The following is a 17028-nucleotide window of genomic DNA, read 5'->3' as shown; positions in this document are numbered from 1 at the left end:
GTTTGTTTGTTTGGTTTATCCTTTGTCCTCTGGTAAACATGTATCTTGTTTATAACATAAATTTAGAACTTTCAGCAGTGAGTTTAAGAGAGCTGTCTGTTGATTTATTCTCCTCTATAGAGAAGTATTACCCAAACTAAAAATAATTTGCACTTGAGAGTACACAGACAAATAGAGATGAATTCAAAAGTCACAAGAAATAGCAAATAGTCTCCTTCCCACCCAGCTTTATCCCTCTTTTCTCTTTCTTATTATATTATTACTATCTCATTCCTGCCACGATTATTTAAATGGTCTTTTCACGCAATTATTATTATTATTATCATCATCATCATCATCATCACCATCATAATTATCATCATCACATCACACTTTCATGGATGCTAGGCAATCTTCTAAGTGTTTTACGAAATTATCTCATTTCTCAGATGAGGAAACTTTGGTTTAGAGAGGTTAGATAACTTTCTCATATTACATAGCTGGTAAACAGTTAACACTGAGATTCACACCGATAGTTCATCATCCCCCCTCTCTTGGCCAACAGTCTCTCTGTGCAGCCTATTGATCTTAGCATAATTATAACCTTCGAATTTCAAATGTTTCCTGAAAATAACTTCCCTTTCTTCCACTATCTTCCCACAGCTCCCTGACAGCCAAGGAATATTAGACATTCCTGTAGTCTTTTCTCCACTCTAAATAACTGACATTCTGCCACATCTGCCAGTATGACTCAGTAAATCCAGTTGGCATGGGATAAAATGTCTTCCACCATTTGATTGAAACAGTGTGTTAAAGAGTTATTTACTTTGCACTGCAAAGATTTGTGGGCATTCTTTTCATTGTCATTCATAATTATTTAGAATAATACTGAACTAATTATCAGTCGTTTGTCATTTTTAATTATTTTAGGTACAGTACTTCATCACTCAGACATAGAAAAATGAATAATCCTAAATTTCTCAAGCAGAAAGGGATTTAATACAGGAAACTAAATGCTCACAGTATTTTTTTGCTATTTTTAGCAGTTTTTTTTTTTTTAATAACAGTCTCAGGTGCACAGAAAAACTGAAAGATGGTACCAAGATTTCCCATGTATTGTCTGCCCACCACATATGCATAGTCTCCTCCGTTAACAACCTCCTCTAAGCAAGTGGTACATTTGTTAAAATTGATGAACCTAGGGCTTCCCTGGTGGCACAGTGGTTGAGAGTCTGCCTGCTAGTGCAGGGGACATGGGTTCGAGCCCTGGTCTGGGAAGATCCCACATGCCGCGGAGTGACTAGGCCCGTGAGCCACAACTACTGAGCCTGCGTGTCTGGAGCCTGTGCTCCGCAACAAGAGAGGCCGCAATAGTGAGAGGCCCGCGCACCGCGATGAAGAGTGGTCCCCACTTGCCGCAACTAGAGAAAACCCTCACACTGAAACGAAGACCCAACGCAGCCATAAATAAATAAATAAATAAATAATTTTTTAAAAAATTGATGAACCTACTTTGACACATCATTACCACCCAAAGCCCATAGTTTACATTTAGGGTTGGTGTTGTCATTTATGGGTTTGGACAAATGAATAATAACATGTATCCATTATATGTATAACCATTATAGTTTCATACAGTGTAGTTTCACTGTCCTAAAACTCCTCTGTGCTCTACCTACCCTTTCCTTTCTCCCCCAGAACCCTGGCAACCACCCATCTCCCTACTGATCCATAGTTTTGCCTCTTCCAGATTGTCATAGAGTTGGCTTCTTTCAGTTACTAATATGCATTTAAGTTTTCTCTATGTCTTTTCATGCCTCGATAGCTCTTTTCTTTTTAGCACTGAATAATATTCCATTGTCTGGATATATCACATTTTATTTATCCTTTCCCCTACTGAAGGCTGTCTTGTTTGCTTCCACGTTTGGGACAATTATGAATACAGTTGCTATAAATATCTGTGTGCAGGTTTTTGTGTGGACATAGGATTCAACTTCTTTGGGTAAATACCAAGGACCACAATTGCTGGATTGTATGGTAAGAGTATGTTTAGCTTTGTAAGAAACTGCCAAACAGTCTTCCAAAGTGGCTGTACCATATTCCATCCTCACCAGCAATGAATAAGTGTTCCTGTTACTCTGCATCCTCACCAGCACATGGTGTTGTCAGTGTTCTTGATTTTGGTCATTCTAATAGGTATGTAGTGGTATCTCATTATTGTTTTAATTTGCATTTCCCTGATGACAAGTGATATGGAGCATGTTTTCATATGCTTATTTGCCATTTGTACATCTTCTCTGGTGATGTTTCTGCTAAGGTCACAGATATCAGTGGTTGCCAGGGTCCTGGGGAAGGAAGGATGAACAGGTGGAGCACAGAGGATTTTTAGGACAGTGCAACTACACTGTATGACTCTTATAAGGATGTATATATGTCATTATATATTTGTCCAAACCAGCAGAATGCACAACACCAAGAGTGAACCCTAATGTAATCTATGGACTTTGGGTGATGATGATGTATCAGTGTCAGTTCATCAGTTGTAACAACTGTACCACTCTGATGGGGGATGGTGATAATGGGGGAGGCTGTGCATGTGAAGAGGCAAGAGATATGTGGGAAATCTCTGTACATTCAGCTAAATTTTACTGTGAGCCTAAATCTCTCCAAAGAAAATGTCTTTTTTTAAAATAGTTTTTATATTCACAGTTACGAAGCAAGAAAAGCATGCCACACCACGGGGGCCACACAAGAAAGCACCAGGATTGGTCATGAGGCAGAAAGAGAGGAGGAAATTGGACAAGAGACTATTGTGTTTTCCACAGGGAATAATGAGTGAGACAGAGTAAGCAGGTGTAGGATTGGCTAGTTTGAATAACTTCAGCTGGTTCTGGGGCCTGGAGGCTGTCCCCAGTTGTGTAGAACCTGGCTTTGCATGATTAGGGCAGGTGCATAGTGGCCCAGAGTTTGAGAGCTCAGTGAAAGGGGTTGTTGGGTGTATGGGCCCTGGAGTGAATGGTTTGCATTTGAAGCTACACTCACAGGCTGAGGGAGTTCATCACCACTAAAGCTGCCTTATAAGAAACGCTAAAAGAACTTCTTCCAGCTGATGAAAAGGCACTAATTAGTAACATGAAAACATATGAAAATATACAAGGTAACTGTAAATGTAAGTACATAGTCAAACTCAGAATACTCTCATACTGTAATATGGTGGTGTCTAAGCCACTTAACTCTAGTATAAAGGTTAAAGGACAAAATTGTTAAAATAACTATAGCTATAATAATTTGTTAATGGATACACAATATGGAAAGAGCTAAACTGTGACATCAAGAACTTAAATGGGGGACTTGCCTGGTGGCACAGTGGTTAAGAATCTGCCTGACAATTCAGAGGACACGGGTTTGAGCCCTGGTCCGGGAAGATCCCACATGCCGCGGAGCAACTAACCTTGTGCGCCACAACTACTGAGCCTGCACTCTAGAGCCCGCCAGCCACAACTGTGGAGCCCGTGTGCCACAACTACTGAGCCCACGTGTTACAACTACTGAAGCCCGCATGCCTAGAGCCCGTGCTCCACAACAAAGAGAAGCCACCGCAATGAGAAGCCAGCGCACTGCAACGAAGAGTAGCCCCCGCTCACCACAACTAGAGAAAGCCCACGTGCAGCAACGAAGACCCAACACAGCCAAAAATTAATTAACTAATTAATTAAAAAAAAAACTTAAATGGGAGAGAGTAAAAGGTAGAGTTTTTGTATGGAATTGAACTTAAGTTACTGTCAGCATAAAATAGACCATTATATCTATAAAATGTTTTATGTAGGCCTCATGGTAACCACAAAGCAAAAAACCTAAAAGATACACAAAAGGTAAAGAGAAGGGAATCAAAGCATAACACTGTGGAAAATTATTCAAAAAGCAAGGTAGCAAGAGAGGAAAAAAGGTACAAAGAAAACTACAAAATAGCCAGAAAACAATTAACAAGATAGCGTTCGTAAGTTGTTACCTATCAACAATAACTCTTAATGTAAATGAATTAAATTCCCGAATCAAAAGGCATAGAGTGGCTGGATGGATAAAAAACTAAACCCAACTATATGCTGCCTACAAGAGACTCAGTTCAGCCTTCAGGACACACATGGGGTCAAAGTGAAAGGAGGGAAAGATATTTCATGCAAGCGGAAAACAGAAGAGAACTAGGGCACCTAGCTTTACTTATATCTGATAAAATAGACTTTAAGTTAAAAATGGTCACAAGGGACAAAAAAAGGTCATTATATTATGGTAAGTGGTCAATTCATCAAGACGCTATAATAACCATAAGGTATATACACTAAATATCAGAGCACCTAAATATATTAATCAAATACTAACAGATCTCAAGGGAGACATTGACAACAATACAAAAAGAAGACAGGATTATGATACCCCACTTTCAACAATGGATAGATCACCCAGACAGAAAATTAATATGGAAATGTTAAATGAATTATGCTTTAGACCAAATCGACCTAACAGACATATGCAGAATGTACCATCCCAGAGCAGAAGAATACTTCTCAAATGCACACAGAACATTTTCCAGGATATATCATATGATAGGTCATTAAAAAGTCTTAGGAAATTTTAAAAGACTGAAATCATTCCAAGCATCTTTCCATCCACATTTGTTTGAAACTAGAAATAAATAAGAAATAAATAACAGGAGGAAATCTAGAAAACTCACAAATATGTGGAAATTCAACAACACACTCCTGAAATACCAGTGGATCAAGGAAGAAATATTTTAAAATCTTGAGGTAAACAAAATGGACACACAACATACCAAAACTTATGGGAGACAGCAAAAGCAACTCTATGAAGGAAATTTTTATTTTTTTATTTTTCTTGAAGTTTAGTTGATTCACAATGTTGTGTTAGTTTCTGGTACACAGCAAAGTAATTCAAACAGATATAGATATAGATATGGATATATTCTTTTTCAGATTCTTTTCCATTATTGTTTATTACAAGATATTGAATATAGTTCCTTGTGCTATACAGTAGGATCTTGTTGTTTATCTATTTTAATATAGTTTTTGTATATGCTAATCCCAAACTCCTAACTGAGCTCTCCCCCACCTTTCCCCTTTGGTAACTATGTTTTTCATGTCTGTGAGTCTGTTTCTGTTTTGTAAATAAGTTTATTTGTAACATATTTTAGATTCCACATGTAAGTGATATCATATGATATTTGTCTTTCTGTCTGACTTACTTCACTTTAATAATCCTTAGGTCCATGCATGTTGCTGCAAATGGCATTATTTCATTCTTTTTATGGCTGAGTAGTGTTCCATTGTATTTATATAACACATCTTCTTTATTCATTCTTCTGTCGATGTACATTTAGGGTGCTTCCATGTCTTGGCTATTGTAAACAGTGCTGCTGTGAACATTGGGGTGCATGTATCTTTTTGAATTAGAGCTTTATGCAGATATATGCCCAGGAGTGGGATTAGTGGATCATATGGTAGCTCTATTTTAAGTTTTTAAAGGAACCTCCATACTGTTTTCCATAGTGTCTACACCAATTTACATTCCACCAACAGTGCAAGAGGGTTCCCTTTTCTCTTCACCTCTCCAGCATTTATTATTTGTAGACTTTTTTTTTTTTTTGGCCGTGCCATGCAGGATCTTAGTTCCCCAGCCAGGGATTGAACCTGTGCCCCAGGCAGTGGAAGCATGGAATCTTAACCACTGGACCATCGGGAAAGTCCCTATTTGTAGACTTTTTAATGATGGCTATTATGACTGGTGTGAGGTGATTCCTCTTTGTAGTTTTGATTTGCATTTCTCTAATAATTAGCAATGTTGAGCATCTTTTCATATGCCTATTGGCCACCTTTATGTCTTTTTTTTTTTTTTTTTTGGCTGTGTCGGGTCCCAGTCGCAGCATGCAGGATCCTTGCTGCAGCATGTAGATCTTCACTGTGGCGTGCGGGCTTCTCTCTAGTTGTGGTGTGTGGATTTTTTTTCTCTTCTCTAGTTGTGGTGTGCGGGCTCCAGGGTGCGTGGGCTCTGTAGTTTGCAGCATCCGGGCTCTCTCGTTGAGGCAAATGGGCTCAGTAGTTGTGGCACACGGGCTGGAAATTTTTAGCAATAAATACCTACATTAAGAAAAAAGATGTAAAATAAGCAACCTAACTTTACACACAAAGAACTAGAAAAAGAAGAACAAATCAAGTCCAGAGTTAGAAGAAGGAAAGAAATAATAAAGATCAGAGCAGAAATAAATGAAATGGAAACCAAAAAATCAATAGTAAAGATCAGAGAAACCAAGATCTGGTTTTTGAAAAGATAAAGAAAATCAAAAATGAAAAAGGAGACATTTTAACTGATAGCACAGAAATACTAAAGATCATGCACTATGAACAATTATACACCAACAAATTGGATAACCTAGAAGAAATAGATAAATTCATAGAAATGTACAACTTAGCAAGACTGAATCACGAAGAAATAGAAAATCTGAACAGATCAACGATGAGTATGTAGAATTTATCAGAAATCAAAAATCTTTCAACAAAGAAATTCTCAGGACCAGGTGGTTGCCCTGATGGGTTCTACCAAACATTTTTAAAAAGAATTAACTCAAAACTTTCTCAAACTCTTCCAAAAAATTGAAGTGGTGGGAACACTCTCAAACTCACTTTTACAAGGCCAATAGTACCTTGTTACCAAATTCAGATAATGACCCTACAAAACAATAAAACTACATGCCAATATCCTTGATGAATATAGATGCAAAAATTACCAAAAAAATTCTAGCAAACTGAATTCAATAGCACACTGATAGAACTATACACCAGGATTAAGCACGTTTCATCACTGGGATGGAAGGATGGTTTAACATACACAAATCAGTAAATGTGATATACCATGTTACTAGAATGAAAGATAAAATCATATGATCATCACAGTAGATGAAGAAAAAGCGTTTGACAAAATACAACATCCTTTCATGATAATACTCAACAAATTGGGTACAGAAAGAATGACTTCAACATGAGAAGGCCATATATGACAAGGACACACCTAACATCATACTCAACAGTGAAAATTCGAAAACTTTTCTTCTGAGATCAGGAAAAAGGCTAGGGTGCCCAGTCTCACCCCTTCTATTTATCTTAGTATTAGAGATCCTAGCCAAAACAATCAGGAAAGAAAAAAAAAAAGCATCCAGATTAGAAAGAAGAAAAATTATCTGTTTGCACATGATACTTTCTTCTATAGAAAATCCTCAAGACTTCACCCAAAAACTAGTCAATGAATCAGTTAAATTAATCAACTGGTTCAGCAAAGTAAGACTTAATCAACAAATTCAGTAAAGTTGCAGGACACAAAAATCAACATTTGGAAATCAATTTGTATTTCTGTACACTAACAACAAAATATCTGAAAAAGAAATAAAATAATCCCATTTATGATAGCATCAAAAACAAAAACAAAATACTTAGGAATAAATTCAACCAAGGGAGTGAAAGATCTGAACACCAAATCTGTAAGAATGTAATGAAAGAAATTAAAGAAGACACCAAGAAATGGAAAAATGACACATGTTCATGGATCGGAAGGTTTACTGTTGTTAAAATGTTCATACTACCCAAAGCCATCTATACATTCAATGCAATCCTATCAAAATTACAGTGGCATTTTTCTCAGAAATAGAAAATACAGTCCTAAAATGTGTATGGAGCCACAAAAACCCCAAGTAACCAAAGCAATCCTGAGAAAGAATGGCAAAGCTGGAGGCATCACACTTCCTCATTCAAACTGGAATGGTACAGGCAGAAAAATAGATACACAGATGAATAAACAGAATTGAGAGGCCATAAATAAACCTTCGCATATACAGTCAACTAATATTTGACAAGGGGGGAAAGAATAGTCAATGGGGAAAGGATAGTATCTTTAATAAATGGTGTTGGGAAACTGGATTATCTCATACAGCAGAAGAGAAAAGCTAAATCTTTGATATCACAAAGGTGATAAGGTTTTTTGTTGTCACGAGGTCATGACTGGGGAGAAATAATAAAAGAATTGAAGGAACCAATGAAGGAAAAGTTAAAGAGTAAAAAGTGTATGGAGCTGTTGACATCAGAATTATCCAAGTTAGGATGATCCAAGAACAAAGAGAAGACAGAGGTCGGGAGCTCTGAACCACCTGTCAATTTAGCAAAACTTTACCTGAGAAAATAATGGTTAAACATATTTCTAAATAACAAATGGGTCAGAGAAGAAGAAATCAAAGGGAAATTTGGAAATATTTTGAACTGAAAAAATAATAAAATAAGAATCTCTTCTGAGGAAATATTCAGAAATCTAGACAAAAATTTTAACACAAAGTAATAATTATAGCATCACTTATAGTAATAAAACATTGGAAAGCTTGGCAAAATTTTAATTTTTGACAATAGGAAAAAGCTTTTTAAAAATCACAAATCTACATGATGAAATCCTTGAAAAAGTATGATTCAAAAAATATTTATTGATAAGTTAATGCTCACATTATAATGATAAGTTAAACAATATTTTATAAGATGACACATAGAGCATGATCACACTGGAAGAAATGTTACTCCAGGTAAGATTCTCATTTCCTGATCTCTAGTGGAGTGTATCAGTTAGCTATTGCTATATAACAGTCTCACAGTATCTCATTGGTGCACAACAGTGAATATTTGTTGCTTACATGACTACAGGATCATTGTGGTGGTGCGTCTTGTCTGGTGCATACATATATATATGGAGAGGTATATATGGAAAGAGAGAGAGACATGTATGTTTGAACACAGGCGTATTCATAAAGAATAACCAACAATTGGTTTTTGTTTCTTTGTTTTTGTTTTTGTTCTGTTTTTTAATATTTATTTGTTTATTTATTTGGCTGCATAAGGTCTTAGTTTCTGTACAAGGTCTTAGTTGCGGCACGTGGGATCTTCGTTGCGGCATCTTTAGTTGCAGCATGTGGGCTGTTTTTTTAGTTGTGGCATACGGGATCTAGTTCCCTGACCAGGGATCGAACCCGGGCCCCTGCATTGGGAGTATGCAGTCTTAACCACTGGACCTCCAGGGAAGTCCCCAACAGCTGTTGCTTCTAAGGAGAATTCAGGGATGGAATAACTAGAAGGATAGAAGACATATCTTCACAGTATAACCTCCACTTATGTTGTTTAATTGTTTACCATGTGCAAGTATTACTTAGTCAAAATATTTTTAATATGTTTTAATAATATTTAATACCCATTTTAAATGAAAACTAGAGAAGAGTCCATTTTTCTCATGATTAAGCAGAGTTCCAGAAAGATGAATTGATTTGCCTCAGGTCATGCAAAAGCTAGAGGAAGTGCTGATAACCAGATGAAAGAGTTCCCGCAGGGAAGGAACTAAGATTTCTTAAGTGCCTGGCATTTCATTCTCTCAAAAACCCCACAAAGTCAAGACCATTCTGTCCCTTTTAAAAATAGAGAAAGTAATATTTAAAGACATTAAGTAATTTGCTCAAAGACACACAACTATCAACTGAGCTTACCAGTTGATACAAAACCAGTTCCACTACATGCCTCACAAATTGCTGTTTCCTCTGGTACCTTCCGAATGTGGCTTAGTCACTTCACCCACCAGACACACAAACTATACATCCAACAGGTCTCCTGAATTCAGTTCTCGTTCCTGTTCCATTCTGACTAAAGCAGAATCTTCACCCCAACACTTTCAGTTTTATAACTTCACTCCCTTTGGTCGATGTCATAATAAAGGTCAAAACTAGTCACTCATTCACAATTCCCTTTTTCCCAAAAGAAGAGAAACTTCCCAAAGAAAAGCTCATATGACAAAGTGTCTCCCCAGCACTTAACATGTTAGTGCTCTTCCGAAGAATCTTCTTTTATTACTAATAAGTCATTGAGACCCAAGTGTTCTGATATGTTCTATACCTCTTTACCCAATGTTGTGGATTTATAATCCAGTCGAGATGAATGCTCTGTTTCCCAGATATGCCTGCATGAGAAGAGCAGTGCAATCTGCAGTGCCTTAAAATTCTATGGAAATGGCCTCTTCTAATAATCAGCTGCTTGGTACAACCTTGATAACTTACTAGATCCCCCAAATTATTTAATCTTCCTTTAGAATTTACAGACTCTTAGTAGATTGTCCTGAGTCACAGATTTTTTCCATTATAGCTAAAACACCCAAACTAACCCTTAGAAAAAACTCTAAGTTCTGACTTTCTCAGTCTTGAAATAATGTATGAAATTTTCCAACCCAGCATCTTTATAACCCTTAAACCTACAGAAGTTCTCATTCACTAGGCCGAGTCCCTCAGCTTCCATACATAACCTCGAATTACCATTCTTTATCCGCTATCTGGGACCTACATAACGTGCCACCCACGCACTGCAATTTTTACACAAGTCTCGTCATATGGCTATGATCAAGTTCAGTAAATGTTTGTCTCCTACCCTCTTGAAAAAAAAATGTAATATTCAAAAATGATTTATTGAGAAGTTACATTAAATTACTATCAATAGAATCAGATTTTAATATACTAATACATCGTAATTTCAAAAATAAATCTGCAAGGGCAACAAGGAAATGAAGAAAGAAAACATGCCACAAAGGAAAACCAAGTAGATTGGAATTCAAGGGCCTGCATTCCAGTCCCAGTTGTGACTCCAGTTAGTTGTGTGGCCCTGGAAAACGTATTTCTGAGTCTCCAACATCTATTAAATGAGGATACTAGATTAAATGATTTGCAAGGCCCATTCAAGATTAAATGATCTGTAATTATAGAAGAATTTGCATTAAATAATCTTGGAATAGTGAAGGTAGGTCAAAGGACAGGGAAAATAGATCTGAACTAAACACTCATCCAAACATAAAGACTTAAAATTCTCTTCCTGTACAAGAGAGGAAAAAACTGGAACTTGCATCCTTTATTGAAAACACACACACTAATAAAAAAAATTGTATCTTCTTAAATATTACTCCTTTCTCAAGAAAATATATTTCTTCCCAAGGTTTTCCTCAGAGCAGCTTTGACATCCTTGTTCCTCAAACTGTAGATCAGTGGGTTTAACATGGGTACCACAATGGTATAGAACAGGGAGGACACTTTCCCTTGGTCAAGGGGCAAAATATAAGGTGGTTTGAGATACACAAAAGCCCCAGAACCAAAGAAAAAAGAAACCACAATTATGTGGGAGCTGCACATACTGAAAGCTTTGGACCTGCCCTCAGTGGAGTGAATGTGGAGAATGCTGGAGAGGATTAGAGCTTAAGAGATGAAGATGGTGACAATGGGCATTCCAATAACAGTGGCCACAAATATGAAGACCACCAGCTCATGTACATAAGTGCTATTGTAAGAGAGCTCAAGGAGAGCAGGGATGTCACACATGAAATGATTGACAAGGTTGTCGGCACAGAAGGTCAGATTTGCTATGCTTCCCGTGTGGGCCATGGCCCCTGAAAACCCCATCACATAGACACCCAACAAAAGGAGTAAACAGACCTTTTACTGAGACATAGTGACTGCGTACACCACGGGGTTACAGATGACGACATAGTGGTCATACACCATCGCTGACAGGATGAAGGACTCACAAATGACAAAGAAGCAGAAGAAAAAGTGTTGTCATACACCCTGCATGCAAGATGATGTTCTTCTTTGAGATAAAACTCATCAGCATTTTGGAAGTGATGGTAGTGGAGTAACAAGTCTATTAAGGAGAGGTTGAAAAGGAAAAAGTACATGGGGGTGTGCAGGCGAGAGTTCAACCCAATCAGTGTTATCAAGCCCAGGTTCCCCACTGTGGTGACCATGTAGAAACCTAGAAACAGGAAGAAGAGGGGGATCTGGAGTCCTGGATGTCTGTTAAACCTGCAAGGATGAATTCTGTCACAGAAGAGTTCTCAGCTGCCATTCTCCTCTGGGGATGGCTGGGGAAAGGGCGGTCAATAGGGAAAAGAAAAGAGAACCACTTAGAAGAAATGCCACCACTTAGAAGAAATGCCACCACCCTCCCAGTACCCATCCCCCATTCCTGAGAATGGTATCCACCGAGAGATTTAGCTTTAGTATGGAAGGAAGCTTTCTACTGTTTGCTATGGACCTACCTTCATAGCCCAAGTGACTTTAACTTCCAGGGAACAATAAGAGTCTAGACTTTGCCTCCAGAGTGAGAACTGGCACTTCCAGAGAAAGCAGTACTTTATTCATATTCCAATTCATTCAAAAATAGGATAGATGTCTTTTAGATCTTTAAGTCAGTCCATTTTCTATGTCCTCTCTCTTCTGAATCTGCTTCAGTTGCTGACACCTGAGCCTCTTCCCTGGAGAGAGTCCTGACTGGCAGAAGACACTGCGTCTTCTCAGTGCTCCCACCTCTGGGTCACTGCTGACAAATCAAGAAGGGGAGGTCACATTTCTCCAAGATCTCCTAGCTCCAGTAGCTTTAGGTTTAGTGATAATTGTTTTAAGCTACCACTTATTTAAGTGGTTACTATGTGAGTCTGTGTACTAAGAGTTATGTGACATTATTATTATCCCCATTTTGCAGATGAGACAACTGAGTTAAGTAACTCACCCAAGTCCCAGAACTACTGAGTAGCAGTTAGAAGGTGAACTTGGGCAGTCTGACTCTCACAGTTTGCACTGGTAACCACCGTGTTACGTGACTGACCAGGGCCAGGCACGCACTCACCTTCCTTTAGTTTAAAGATGTAATGCTACACTCCACTGTCTCTTGTCCACAATTGTCCTGGGAAAGAAAATGACCATAAGTGAATAGAAGATGACAGCTTTGAGCTCAGAACTCTCTCCTCCCAAGTCTGGTCTAGAGAATCAGAGCCTATAATTTATCTTGAATCTCTTTCTGCATTGAAGAGCATGATTTCCAATTATTGATTTGTCCAAAAGCCCCTCTAGCTACAAGGAAGGAGACAGTGCCTTTTCCTGACTAGTGGATAACAGGAGAATAAAGAGTTTTATTAGGATTACAGATCTCAGTGACTTGATTTTTTTTTTAACATCTTCATTGGAGTATAATTGCTCTACAATGGTGTGTTAGTTTCTGCTTTATAACAAAGTGAAGTGACTTGATTATTAAGACAGGGACTCCCTCAAGACCATTTCTTAAGAGATTACTTTCCCAAAGGAACAAATGTTTGTTTATACCCTTGATATTACTTGATTTGGCTTTTAGAGACAGTTCTTTCAACAACAACAAAAAATTTATCTGGTACAATTAAGAGAAATACCACTGTGAAAAACTACTATCATTACTATTTCTGGAATACCCAATAACGTGCCTGACACAGATCCTTTACACTGACTTCTTGCTGCCAAGATCCAAAGCACCATACAAATATATTCTTGTTTATTCCTCACAATAACGATATTCATCTTAAACGTAAGTTGTTCACAGAGGCAGTGTGTTTCACAGCCCACATGCCTGGGTCTAACTCCAGGCCTCTGTGTTGTAATCACTACACTAAATTTCCTCCTGGTGAGAGGAATCTTTTTGTAAGCTAACAAATAAATATGCAATGACTTTAATAAAAACAAGAAATGAGTGTATCAAGGAAAGATTAACACAAAGAGCTATCTATTATGATTTAGTTTAGGACACTCAATTTATGCATATTCCTATTTATTCCAGGAAAAACTGCCCTATATCTAGCTCAAACAAGAAAGGACTTTTCTGTGATTCCCTGCTCTCATCTTCTCAGGGGGTTTAAGTTTAATGGTAACAAAGAATCTCTATCAGGTAACTGCTCTCAGCCTCTGCCGGGAACAGCCTTTCTCTAAACAAAACTCCCTTTGACTGTCCCTGCCTTCTACCCACTTTTTGTCAGCGCTCCTCTCTACTGACTTCCCAGCTCCTCAGTGCTCTCAGACTGAGTCCTGGTAGATCAGATTCCCAGTGGAGGGATACATCCAAATTTGTTCTTTCTCTTTGGTTTGCTTTTGTCTTTTTTTGTCTTCTAACTCCCCAACAGAAACTTATGCCTTGTCAAATATTGTCTATCCTTCATCTTGATCTTTTGATCTTTCCTTACTTTCTTTAACATCAAGCCCATGCACTCGTAGAATTTTGAACTGAAAAGATTCAGGAAATTATCAAATCCAGTGTTTCACAAACCTGGCTGAGCACCATAATTACCTAGAATGTTTATTAAAAATAAATTCTGAAATAAGTGAGGGAGATTTAGAGGCACAGACTTCCAGTTGCAAAATAAATGAGTCAGGGTATGAAATGTAGAGTGTGGAGAATATAGTCAATAACTATGTAATATCTTTGTATGGTGACATTTTTTTTTAAGTCTTTATTGAATTTGTTACAGTATTGCTTCTGTTTTATGTTTTGGTTTTTTTGGCCACGAGGCATGTAGGATCTTAGCTCCCCAACCAGGGATCAAACCTACATCTCCTGCATTGGAAGGTGAAGGCTTAACCACTGGACCACCAGGGCAGTCCCTGTATGGTGACATATTGTAGCTCAACTTACCATAGTGACCAGTTTGAAATGTATAGAAATACCAAATCACTATGTTGTATAACAAGAACTAACATAGTGTCATGGGTCAATTACACTTCAAAAACAAACAAACTCATAGAAAAAGAGGTCAGATTTGTGGTTACCAGAGGCAGGGGGTGGGGCAGGGGGTGGGGGGTGGAGTTGGATGAAGGTGGTCCAAAGGTACAAATTTCCAATTATAAGATAAATAAGTATTAGGAATGTAATGTACATGATAAATATAATTATCACTGCTGTATGTTATATTTGAAAGTTAAGAGAGTAAATCCTGAGTTCTCTTCACAAAAAATACTTTTTTCTATTTCTTTAATGTTGTATCTATATGAGATGATGGATGTTCACTAAACTTACTGTGATAATCATTTCATAATGTATGTAAGTCAAATCATTATACTGTACCCCTTAAATTTGTACAGTGCTGTATGTCAACTATATCTCAATAAAACTGGAAGAAGGAAGAAAGGAAAGAAATTCTCGGCTCCACTCAGACCATCTGAATCAGCATCTCTATGGGTATAAATATGGTAGCCATATTTTTTAATCTTCCCTAGTGATTCCAATGCCAGCTACTTACAGATCCACAAAACTAATATTTATCCTCATCTTATAAACAAAGACACAAAGAAAATCCATGGAAGTAAAGCCACTGGCCCAAGGTCACAGATCTAGTTTAAGTCTCCAGGTTTCCAATCTGTCCTGGTCCACGTCCCCATATGACCTTCAGCTTGGTTGGCACACAAAGAACAAGTAATTAAAAAGTGAGCAATCAGACTTCTGATTTCAAAGGTAACATAGTAGGTGTTATCACACTTACCCTCTGACCATAAACAGCTATAAGATTGGAAAATATGTATAAAGCAACTGTCTGCAAGCTTTGGGAAGCAGACAGCACAGGGACGAAATTCTTGAGAGAAGGCAAGAAAATGAGATGACTGCCACATTCACCCTAACTTTCTTCCTAAGGGCAATTTCCAAACCCAGCAGAGTGAAGTGGAACCCAAGCAAATGCCATCAGTCTCTACTAGTAGAATAAAGAAAGATAACTGTTCAAGGATGCTAAGACAGCTGAAATTTGTGGGGCAAGGTATGGAGAGGAAGAAGCCAAAGATAAAGACCCTCAGGCATCTGCATACCAGGAATTAAGATGACCCCTGAAACCCATACCTTCGAACTAAGAACTAAGCCTTCAGGCTAAGGGCAAAACTGAACTAGACCCAAAGTAGACCTTTGGGTCTACTTTGTAGACCCAAAGGCTGAATCCAAACCTCAACAGGATCAAGGTGATCTGCTAGTAAATTAACTGCATCCCAGAACAAAATCCAACACTCCGTAGAGAAGAATAACATAATCCACTGTCTCTATAATATATTCACAATGTCCAGCATCATAAAATGAAAAATTACTATAAATACAAAGAAACAGGAAATTATGACCCATAATCAAGAAGAAAAAATAGAGCAACCATATAATCCGGCAATCCTACTCCTGGTTATATATCTGGAGAAAGCCATAATTTGAAAAGATACATGCACCCCAATGTTCACTGCAGCACTATTTACAATAGCTAGGATGTGGAAGCAACCTAAATGTCCATCGACAGAAAAATGGATAAAGAAGATGTGGTATATATACAATGGAATATTAGCCATAAAAAAGAACGAAATAATGCCATTTGCAGCAATATGGATGGACTTAGAGATTGTCACACTGTGTGAAGTAAGTCAGACTGAAAAAGACAAATATCATACGATATTGTTTATATGTGAAATCTTAAAAAATGGTACAATTGAACTTATTTACAAAACAGAAATAGAGTCACAGATGGAGAAAACTAACTTATGGTTACCAGGGGGCAAAAGGAGGGAGGGATAAATTGGGAGATTGACATACGCACACTACTACATATAAAATAGATAACCAATGAAGACCTACTGTGTAGCACAGGAAACTCTACTCAGTACTCTGTAATGACCTGTATGGGAAAAGAATCTAAAAAAGGGTGGATATATGTATATGTATAACTGATTCACTTTGCTGTACACCTAAAACTAACACAACATTGTAAATCAGCTATACTCCAATAGAAACTTTATCTTTTTTGACATTTCTTTTTTTTTTTAATATTTATTTATTTTGGCTGCACCAGGTCTTAGTTGCGGCATGCGGGCTCTTAGTTGCGGCAGGTGGGCTTCTTAGTTGCAGCATGCTACTCTTAGCTGTGGCATGTATGCGGCATCTAGTTCCCCAACCAGGGATTGAACCTGGGCCCCCTGCACTGGGAGTGTGGAGTCCTACCCACTGGTCTACCAGGGAAGTCCCTACTCCAATAAAAATTTAAAAAAAGAAAAAAGAAACAGGAAAATATGACTCATAATCAAGAAGAAAAAATATTCAGTAAAATCAGATCCACATGTGACCTGAATGTTGTAATTAGCAGACAAAGACTTTAAAGTAACTACTATAATTA

General features: G+C 37.7%; 1 protein-coding gene across 1 annotated transcript; it reads right to left on the bottom strand.

The window, feature by feature from the left end:
- Positions 1 to 10831: 10831 nt before the first annotated feature.
- OR8B12 (olfactory receptor family 8 subfamily B member 12) lies at positions 10832 to 12016 on the bottom strand. Its single transcript, XM_082410932.1, is given in 6 exon segments — positions 10832 to 11296; positions 11300 to 11536; positions 11540 to 11648; positions 11650 to 11739; positions 11741 to 11882; positions 11885 to 12016. Coding segments are annotated over 6 exon segments (921 nt in total). The 5' UTR covers positions 11946 to 12016; the 3' UTR covers positions 10832 to 11014.
- Between the last annotated feature and the right edge of the window lie 5012 nt (positions 12017 to 17028).

The sequence above is a fragment of the Balaenoptera physalus genome (assembly GCF_965194825.1).
Source record: "Balaenoptera physalus genome assembly, chromosome: 10".
NCBI classification, from domain to species: domain Eukaryota; kingdom Metazoa; phylum Chordata; class Mammalia; order Artiodactyla; family Balaenopteridae; genus Balaenoptera; species Balaenoptera physalus.
The sequence above is the reverse complement of the archived record's forward strand: the minus strand, read 5'-3'. Positions and strand labels throughout refer to the sequence as shown.